Source organism: Convolutriloba macropyga, chromosome 5, assembly GCF_964194025.1.
Source record: "Convolutriloba macropyga chromosome 5, txConMacr16.3, whole genome shotgun sequence".
NCBI classification, from domain to species: domain Eukaryota; kingdom Metazoa; phylum Xenacoelomorpha; order Acoela; family Convolutidae; genus Convolutriloba; species Convolutriloba macropyga.
The window spans coordinates 10010960-10021685 of NC_134472.1; the positions used below are offsets into that span (position 1 = coordinate 10010960).

Below are 10726 nucleotides of genomic sequence, written 5' to 3' on the forward strand. Positions count from 1 at the left end.
AGACAATATAATAGAAGATAACACTTGAAATTTGGTCATGATTACCTCTCTCTCACTCTATACTCCCACCCCACCCCCACTACTCCCCCGCCACCCCCCCCCCCTTCAACTCTCTGAGTTAAGTGATTGCTCTTCTTCTCTTTGGAAAGTAATCAAAAACACATTGATCTTTGCAAACAAATAAAGTCAACCCTCAACACGCCTTAATTAGAGTTCTTCATATACATCCCGATTGAGAGCGTAGTGTACTACAAGGAGACACGCAGTGAGGAAACTGGTGCAGCACCCAGTCCAGCCCAGATAGTGCGCCCAATCAGTCGACATCTGGTCTCCCCCGTAGGTCGTCTTCTGACTCAGAAACACACAACTTCCAGCGAACAACATCATCCCTAAACAAGCAAATAACATATGTCAATTGTTGGACCCCAAAATTGATAGAAGGTTGGGAGAGAACAACCTACTGTAAATTGTGTATAAAAAGTACTGGTCCATTGTCACAATAGTTGTGGTTAGAAAGATCCCCCCCCCCCCCCCTCAACAAAAACAGATAGCATGAAGGGATTTAGGTGCCCATAGACAGGAGAAAATGATCGAGCGGACCAAAAAACTTTAATAAGCCTGATGAAAATCATTATTTGAATTCAATTTTAGCACCACTATTTACAGTGGGGTCTTACAGATGACCCAATATGGTTTTTCATATTCACTGGAGCTCAATGCACTACATTAAGTGACCAAACCATGAAGTTTACCATGACTTGAATTTGAAGTTGAGGTTCATAAATAACAAGAATTATCCAAATAAGAACCAGAGAATAACCAATTTATTTTGTCAGCCAATGTTTGTACTTTATTGCCAATCCGATTAACTTCAGTATTCTGTTCGGTATCATTATGGCGAGTTAAATTAAAAGAAATTTTTTTAACCAATGAATTTATAGTATCGATTGATCTAGAGTACCAAAATCAAATCAAGAACTCACCTAACTGATATTGAAATCAAATGCACTCTCATGATTTGATTAGCATGCGCTCAGCCGATAACGGAAAAAGAAGAAGAAGAACAGCTTTCTTGATTCCCTATATTGATAACACTGATGCTCTTTGCTGCCTTTCTTGTGATGCTCTTTTATTTTTTTTGTATATTTAAAATTTAAGAACTTCTCGTTTTTGAATAGGATAGGTTCTAGGCCCTATAGGATAGATTTTCAAGGGTATATTGTCCCTTTTTGGAGTCTCAACAGCTATTATTTAGCGTTTTTTTAACATTTTTTTTTTTAAATTGCAACAATTTGCATTAATTTGTAAATCTTGTTTATAAAGTAATGCATAAATTTGCAAACTTGTTGTAAATTAATGGAATTATTTGAAAACTTTTTCTAAATTAAGGCAAGAGTTAACAAACTTTTACAAACTAATGCAAAATTTCGGAATTTTTTGTAAAATTTGTAAAAAAAAAAAATAATGCATCTTTTCGGAAATATTTATAAATTTTTTTATAAATTTTTATAAACTTTCCATTAATTTTCGACTAAGGAAGTTTCAAAAACCACAGTTCCCTCATAAAAAAAACCAACAAACTAATTTATTCGCACTATTAAGCCATTCAAAACCTCATATGGGTTTTTGACCACACTTATCTTTGCTTCTCAAGTTGTGGTTTCAGAGCACATAACCCCTTCATCAAAATTGTTCAATTGCTGAACAGTTTTATAAAGAGCAATTTTAATGTAAATTGCCAATGGGGAACTACATATTTTTATCATCAGTTATTTTTTGATAGGAGAGGTCAATTTGTGGTCAATTATTGAAAATTTGGGGAAATCTAGCCTTGAGAAACGTTTATTTTCCTTATACAAATTTTTCTTATCTCTAAAGAAAATATGGAAACAATGTTATTTTAGAGATTTTTCTGAGTTCGTTACCCCACAAAAGAAAAATAAAATTTTGACCTAAAAAATTAAAATTTTGACGAATTTATTTCTCATAGTTCTTGGTTAATAATTTGAGAACCAACAAAGGGGAAACTTTAAAGGGTCATTTAATTCCTAGTTTAAGTACTAATTGGCAACTGGCCTTAACAATCGGCAATTGGCCTTCTTAATAGGCAATTAGCAACGCGTGGGTTTTCTGTGCAATTTTCTCATTAGACTTTTTTCATTGTCTATTTGACACAGTGTTAACAGCTATCGTCAAAAACAGTGACAATTTTGAATAATTTCGAGTAAATTCGAATTAACTTATCTGAGCAAAATTGACGATCCATTGCGTATAGTTTTAAGACCGCCCATCACAACGCTTTCAAGAGATGAACACCAATTTATGACTCCGGACAAAAAGTAAGGATTATTATTATTCTAAATATAGGAACAATGATGAAGAAAATGATAATCATTTTCTGTACAAAATTATTTATCATTTTGAGATCATCATCATAACAAATGTAGTTTTTGAACCGTTAACGCCGCCCTCATGATTAAAATTTTTGCTTCCGTTGACATGCATGAACAACTTAATGCTCATTCGTTCGGGCTTGTATAGCCTTTTCAGAGACGGAACTATCCATAATGTTTATACATTCATTTAATGTACAATTATGATGGTGCAAAGTATGAATTCTGGAGGGTCAAAATCTACCCGGGAAAAGGAGCCAGTTCGGGGAAAACAGAAAGGTGTTACTTACCTTGTACGAATGTGAAAACGACAGTGATGAAGAGAGCGTATTTTCTCTTCTCTGGTCCAACAAGCATGAAGATCAAAGCGAAGATGAGTAAGAAGGTAGGAAGGGTCGCGATACATCCCAGACACATCAGAGCTTGAGTGGCGCGGAAGTAGCCTGTAGTACGCAAAGATTACTTTGACCACTAACAAGGTCTAGGATTTTTATTATATTTTTTATATCTTTCAAGCCTCAATTTTTCTACGAAAGACTAGTTAATTCGACGACTCCCTACAGCTATTTCAGTGAAATAAACTGCATGTTTGAAACGGATTAGTTAAAGCCGTATGTACCTTTTCAGTGAAACATGGCATTTTGAGAGATGATGAAATAAAAATCGATTAAAAAATAATTTTTTGCACTTTCTCCTACGCGAGTTGCTCAAATTGATAGCCGACATGCTGACCAAGAAAGAGTACAACGCTTTTATTTTGAAGGGACTTCTTACGAATTTTTCATATCACTTTTGTAAGCTAGGGCTTTACGAAGTGTGGCAAATTATGATTTGAAAAATTATAAAAATCTGGGTAAGTCTTTTCAAGGATCGATTCAGTTTTGCAAAAACTTTTCAATGGTACCAGTTTTGGGTCTCTCTGTAGACAATGTCAATCGGCGAAAGTTTACTTAACAGAAAAGCGACAGTAGTCATAAATCCCCCCCCCCCAAAAAAAAAAAAAGTTGTAAGTTGGTGCCAAGAAATTCCTCTATTTTTGTGGGCTATTCTGTTTATGCGGCTGATCTACATACCGTCAATAGTAATGGCATCATCTTCGACATCAGTGACCTTGTAGCATTTGTCAGAGTAAGTCTGTGTGATGTGTTTGAAGCAGTAGTTCCAAAGTCCAAAGTGTACAGTAGGCCCATCCATCCAATAGGGACCTAAATGAAACAAGATTTGATGTCTTTTTCTCTTATTTTTAACAATTCCGACAGTCCATTGATAAAGCAAAGCGATTATGCCGATCGTTTGTTTATCTTTTTCAATTTCTGTCATTCCGATCAAAATGTGATCATATGGATCATTTTATTATGCGTAGTTCAAAAGAGATAAATAAAAAAGTGACTTGAGATTAGATTAAATTTTAAATTTGAATTTCCAAATGCTGTACAAAAAGTACCATGCATTTGTACAATCAGCAATTGAGAGACATTCAAATAAATCGGAACCTGTCAAGTGATGTCTCTTTTCATGAGCATTAAGCAAAATGAAGCATAACCTGAAGAGCTAATTTACCGACCCCTACCAGAATTGTTTCAAAATGAATTGGTTACCTTATATGTAATTATCCCTAAACTCGTGCAAAAAAAGTTGGAAGTTCTGTGTCGGACAGCGTTAGCATTTTTTTATTATTTTGATGTACAGTTTTGCAAATGCATTGAATATTTTTCGCACTCGCGTTACAAAAGATTTTGTATTGTTTGTAGTCGACTTCACTGAAAGATTAAGCTCAGTCTTTCTAGCTTCTCCATCTAAAACTTTTTCTAATCCAAATTTGTTAAACGTATCGTTCAAAAAAATAGTTTGGTGAATCTTGTCTAAGAACCTCGGAGAGCACCTTAATTAGTTCATAGAGGTGAAGTTCCTGTGCGTTTAAAATTTTCAGGTCTTCTTTGACCTTCGAAACGTTTTCAATTTTACAAAGACCGAAAATAAATCTTAATATACAATTTTGTCACCAACTGATTGTTTCAAGTTCAAAATTATTTGCAATGCCGGACACCATTAAGACTTGATATTGCCCAATTGGTTTAAAATATGTTTTTGTACAAGAGTACAAGAGTTTTACGACAGAAAAACTTTTCGAAACTGTGAAAACCATTTGATACGTTTCAAATTTTTTTGTCATTTCTTCTATATGATCCGCAAAGAAAAGTTTTTGGTCCAGAAAAAAAACCCAAAAATTTCATCGTTTCAGTATTTAAAATTAAAAAAATTCTGTGTTAAATTTGAAAAAGTTTTTATGGAAACCGACTGCTTTCTTTCATTTAAGTATGATTTCAGAAGTCCAAAAAATGGACCTCGAATTCATGACATTTCCAGTTGCTTAGTAATGTCTCATGTTTGACAGTATCAAAGGTTTTACTAAGGTCAAGAAATCCACAACATAATGAATCATTTTTGTTCAGATTTTATCGTATAATTTCGACAATTTGAGCATTTTCTTAAATAGTACGCCGTTAATTAATCTTTCAAACGCTTTGCCGAGAATTGGCAAAATATAAAAGGGTCGGTAATTGTTTGGGTGCATTTGGCAGCCTTTTTTATGAAATGGTATCGCCATAGTCGTTTTAGTTTTTCCTGGACAATATATGATATTAAAATATTTGTTGAAAGCGTGACATAAGATCTCGCAGGATTTACAGTTTTCAGTACTACATTACTGAGTTCAAACATATCAGCAGATCGTTTGTTATTCAAATGTTCTATTGTTTCATAAACTTCCGTGGGAGTGGTCTCAGAAAGTACAATAGTATTCTCAACATGCTTCTGAAACCTAAAAGTGTTTTATCTGCCTGTGCTACGCCATCTTTGACCAAGTTTTAGCAAACTGTCGTTGAGTTTATTTGGACTGAGTTGACATAGTTTATGAGACATCGGTTCATCATTTATTTTTTTGACAAGCTTGAAAAAGAATTATTATTAGTTTCCCTTCGTGTCTTTTGTTCATACAAATTTGTTTTAGCTAAATTAGATGCAGCTTCAAATTTATTGCATATTTTCACGTATTTTTTTTCATTTCATTAGTTTGATTTATCTTATATTGCAAAGCAATGTTCAGTTTTTTGCGGCCAAAGTTCTAATACTAACAGTAACTCATTTTTCTCAGTTTCTTTGTGTTTTTTCTATTGTTGGTACAAATATCTGCATATAATCAAGGATTTCCTTTTGTAGCACTTCTATTTTTTCATCAATGACTCCTTTCTTGCAATGTTATAATTATCTTCTCTCAGCTTGAGGAATACATCATAGTTTATGTTTTGTCTGACTACCTCTTTATTGAGATTGTGAAGTTTTTTTGACATCAAAAATTGTGTGGTCTTTTTTAGCTTATTATTGTAGAAGAATACAGAATAATGATCCCCTGTGGCATATTTAACTACACAACAATCTCCAGTAGTTTTTGGGAAAAAATGGATAAATTGAAGTCAGATGTTTCACGTGTTAGTAAGCTTGCATTAATTAAATGAAGTCCAAAAATTGACAATAAATCTAATAATTTTGACATGTGTCTATTATTTTTTTAAAAATCTATATTAAAATCCCAACAAACTATGTTTTATTTTTGTTTCTTTACAATTAGGGACATTGTATGAACTGATAGGAAGTTTGTCAACTGGATAGTTCGGCGATTTATAAACACTTGTGATGAAAAATTGTTAGCAATTTTCACACTTAAATTTTGAACAATTGGAACACAGCTCTTAATCGTGTTTAATATATTCTACTTGTCAGACAGAAATACTATTACACTAGGACTTCAGGCAAAACAATTTTCATCGGAATCATTAAGAATTAATAAAATTTTTGAAATGCTAGTTCTTTGGGCGCTTGGAAATGCATATGATTTCTAACTAAATGCTGTCTCACCGGCATCTGGTAATCGGGCATCAGGTGTGCATTAGCTCAAAACTATAAAACCTGCAGACGAACGTTGAAAAATTGGCTCGAAATAATTTTTTTTAGCATTTTTTTTTATTGTTGCTAAATTCGTGTTGAAAAACTAGCACTTAATAACAGAGCGCTTATTCGTTAAAAAATCAGCCGCTAAAGATTCGTTGAAGCGCCAGCCGGTGCATTCCCCAGTCTATTGTGGACGGCTATCTTGTAAGATTACGCGCTATCCTGCAAAATTGTGCAAGATTTTCTAAAGATATTGCACGATAGCCGTCGAATATGCAATAATCTTGCAATTTAAGTGTCGATTTTGCAAGAGAACCTTCAAAGTTTTGCAAAAATCTTGCACGATAAGCATCGAATTCAGACGGTGCATTACTGAAGGTAGACCTCAATTTTTTAGCTGCAGCTGTGCGGTATGATTTTCTCAGTGATCATTGGCTAACAGAAGCCTTTTTAGGTCTTTAATCGTCAAAAAACGTTATGCCGACGCACTCAGTTCCTTATAACTGGTAAAGAAACTTCTTAGATAATTTAAAATTTGTCAATTTTAAAACAAAAATTTTTGCCACCTGTTTTGCAAAATTTTGCTATTCTCTTGCAAGAAAAGCATCCGGATATTGCATCTTATATAATAAACATTATATAAAAGAAAACTTGTTAGACTTTGCAAGATAAGCGTCCGAATTGGACTAGGTTTGCTCATATCAATTTCAAGTTTCTTCACGTCATTGTTTTTACTCATTTAGCTATCTAGTTATTACTCTAATTATGGACTGACACCTTTTTGTTTCATTTTTGAACAGCATTTTAAAAAAATCTCCCTTTCAATAAAATGTTTATTTTTCAAATGACGATTAGGATTCCAAAAAATATTAATAAATAGACATCCCCAAATTGACAAAAATTGTGAATTACGACGCAGAGTTATACCCCAAAATTTCCACCTTAGTAAAATTTGCTCGAAAATTAGATACATACAAAGAACGAAATAAGGAGACATCCTTTGTGTCTTACTTTTCGCAAGAGGGGTTCCGCCAATTTTGCGAAATAAAAAAAACATTCGGAACGAAAAGTAGGTTACAAGTCTTGTAGCACGTTTCCGCTCAATTTAGGTATCTATTATTCGCGCGCATTTTGAGCTTGCACTAAGCACTTTAGTAAAGATTTTATTGAAGCCTTCAAAGCTTTAAAGTGCTTTAAATACATGCAATAAAAAAAATAGATTTTTTCCGAAAAATCCCTCGCACATCAAAGGCTTTGTATATCAATGTGGGACTGGCCGATTTAAATAAGTAGTAATAAATAGTACTAATAAGTGGTAGTAATAAGTAGTAATAAAGTACGCGACGATTTGAGTCTACCTCTGCGTCGTAATGTGCCAATTTATATTGAAGATAGAATTATAGCACTGCTGTATGCGTTGACTTCAATACGTCTTTCGACAAATTTAGTGATAAAATGTTGCTACGCATGTTAAAAATGAGCGCTTCTCTTGGAACTTTTCGCAACATCAGACATCAGAAATTGAGGAGAAAACTCCATAATGTTTCCGCGGGTTTTGATTTTGCTGCTAATGTAATTTTTCTGTCTCAGCAAAACCTTTTGCATGTGAAACTTAGTTTTTTTGCTGATATGACGAAACGTCAGTTTACTATCCTGGGTTGGGTTCCATTAGAGTTTTATCGATAGATCATGGCAATTTCATAGAAGCCGGTCGAAGGATAGAATCCCGACGCCGGGCAGAGAAAATTTTTAGAAGACTTTCTGATTTTCAGGCTTTCTCAGGGTCATAGAGATTTTTAATTAGTTCCTCTAAATCATAGAAACTAATTATGATTCTCCTATGAATTTCTCTGCATCATAGAAAACAATTATGGTGTTTGAAAATAAAAGAAAAAGCTAGGTGAGAAAAAAAGTCGGCGAATACTGCAATAGCAAGAGAGTAGTTAATAAGGCCGTCAAAAAATCCTAATTTCGATGTCATGAGATTTTATTTCTCAAGGGAGAAAAATGTGTGCATGGTTTTAGTAACATAATTAGATATAATAAAAAATAATGCAGTTAGATGAGCTCATGAATGACGTTGGTATAATGCTACCAATGTTTATCTGTTGCATCGGGAAACAAATTAATTCTCTTGGGAAAAACTTGCTCAGGTCAGCAGGTCTCTTGACAAAAAATAGTTTTTTCTCGCGAAGCGTTTAATTCAAATTTGTTGGTTGTATGTATGTGGTTGCTTGTGCTCTGATGTTTCAGCTCCTTCTAAAAGACATTTTAGTCCACTTTATATCATTGCTGATATTTTTCATTGCATTTCTTACACACGAAATGCATTACAGTGCAGAGGTATACCCAAATCGTCACGGGCAGATATGCCCGATATGTGTATCTCGTGTTCGTTATTACTATGTTCATAGATTGAAAGTGGTACAGTATTGCGGAAAATAGCTACTTTAGCAGAAACCGGCAAAATGGAAGGGAATATCGTATCCCGTGTTCGCAAAAGTGTCCTAATTTTAGCCGCGGAATACAAGTACAAACTTAATAACCTATTTTTCGCGCGAGTTGTATCAGGCATCCGCTCAATTTACGTATCAATTTTTCGCAAACAATGTAGCTCGATTTCGCATATAATCCGCAATTAAGCCTAAATTAATTACTACTTATTTATTTAAGCCTTACTTATTACTACTAGTAGTACTTTTTTACTAATTTATTACCACTTATAGTACTTTATTACTACTTATTACTACTTATTAGTACTATTTATTACTACTTATTAAAATCGGCCAGTCCCACATTGATATACAAAGCCTTTGATGTACGAGGGATTTTTCGGAAAAAATCAGTTTTTGTGGTTGCATGTATTTAAAGCACTTTAAAGCTTTGAAAGCTTCAATTAAATCATTATAAAAGTGCTTATTGCATGCTCAAAATGCTCGCGAATAATAGATACCTAAATTGAGCGGAAATGTAATACAAGATTTGTTACCTACTTTTCACACCGAATGTTCTTTTATTTCGCAAAATTGGCGGAACCCCTTTTGCGAAAAGTAAGATACAAAGGATGTCATCTAATTTCGTTCTTTTTATGTAACTAATTTTCGAGCCAATTTTACTAAGGCGGAAATTTTGGGGTATACCTCTGCACTGTAATGTGTGAGTTTCTTATCTAAATTTAAAAATCAATTTCATGATTATTGATAGAAATAGAAATAGAAATAGTTAGTTCACTTGGAGTATTGGACAACATTTCAAACAATCATATCCAATTACAATCCAATTAGGACACAAAATGAGCATAATTGCTCTTCAAGTCTGTGCCCATATACGCAAAAAAGTAACAAACCCAAAATGACTTGATTATTTATTATTCATACTATATATTCATACTATATATACTATATATTATTCATACTATTCTTTGCTACAAATGAAGCCGAAATTGTTATTAATCCTATTAATCCTCAGAATTGTGGAGCACTGAAGGAAGAAGAGGGCATCGTTTCAGATACCGGGGTTTGATACTGAGCTGTGGTGCAGAATGCCCGAGTGTGTTGTAAAGATATGGGAAACGATCAAAAATGCGCCGATTTTCCTAAAATTCCAGCCCAAAATCGTGACTATATTATGCGCTGAAATGCTATGAATATTTTCTTACACTACTCTCCGAAAAATGCTCAACAGGTTAAGCAAAATTAAAGGAAACTTTACCTGCAAGTGAAGCAATTGCGACTGCAATTGTTGCAACGTGCACTAGAATTGCAATCAAGAGCCATAAATCTGCTAATATTTTCACAGCCATCACTTCAGCCTGCTCCACTCTCACACCACCACTTTATTATTACCTGATATAATTAAAGTTATTTTGACCTTTTGGGGTTATCGAGTAAAAATTTTTGGAGTAAAAAATTCCTATCAGGCTTAAATTTAACAATGTATATTTAACAATGTACTCTGATTTATAATCGCATCTATTATTACATTTGGTGTGGTGCGTAACTTAAAGTTCTGAAGTTGAAAATTGTGAATGTAAAATGTAGTTACGAAGTTTTTGAAACCAGCACTTGTCATGAAAGTTGCTGTATAACAAAAATTACTTGAATGTGACTCGCATTTTTGATGTGAATGAAACGCAAGTATACTAACCAAAAGCATACTTCTGTGACGTCATCAAACTGAGTTTGATTCTCAGATTGAAAAAGTTCCAGGTTGATCATTTTTTATAAAAACAATTCTGTTTTGGCCAATTCGTTAGAATAAAAAAGACAGCTGAGTTAGAAATTGCAATTACAAGAGAAAATAAGCAGCTTCGAAAACAGTATTCGCAATTTGATTACCGTCCAACTTAATAACCTCGATGGTAGCGGACAAAAATAGCGAAACAT

General features: G+C 33.6%; 1 protein-coding gene across 1 annotated transcript; it reads right to left on the reverse strand.

Moving 5' to 3' along the window:
* Nucleotides 1-105: 105 nt before the first annotated feature.
* Nucleotides 106-10439, reverse strand: LOC142339781 (uncharacterized). The gene is made up of 4 exons (XM_075390040.1): nucleotides 10053-10439; nucleotides 3467-3598; nucleotides 2684-2836; nucleotides 106-389 (listed from the first exon to the last, which is right to left on the reverse strand). Exons 1-4 carry the CDS (start codon nucleotides 10141-10143, stop codon nucleotides 208-210), a joined length of 558 nt encoding a protein of 185 aa, XP_075246155.1. The 5' UTR covers nucleotides 10144-10439; the 3' UTR covers nucleotides 106-207.
* Between the last annotated feature and the right edge of the window lie 287 nt (nucleotides 10440-10726).

Coding starts and splice junctions, on each gene's coding strand:
- LOC142339781 (XM_075390040.1), bottom strand. CDS start 10,143: ATGGCTGTGAAAATATTAGCAGATTTATGGCTCTTGATTGCAATTCTA. Junction 3,599..10,052: donor CGCAATTGCTTCACTTGCAG/GTAAAGTTTCCT, acceptor TGTTTCATTTAG/GTCCCTATTGGATGGATGGG. Junction 2,837..3,466: donor TGATGCCATTACTATTGACG/GTATGTAGATCA, acceptor TGCGTACTACAG/GCTACTTCCGCGCCACTCAA.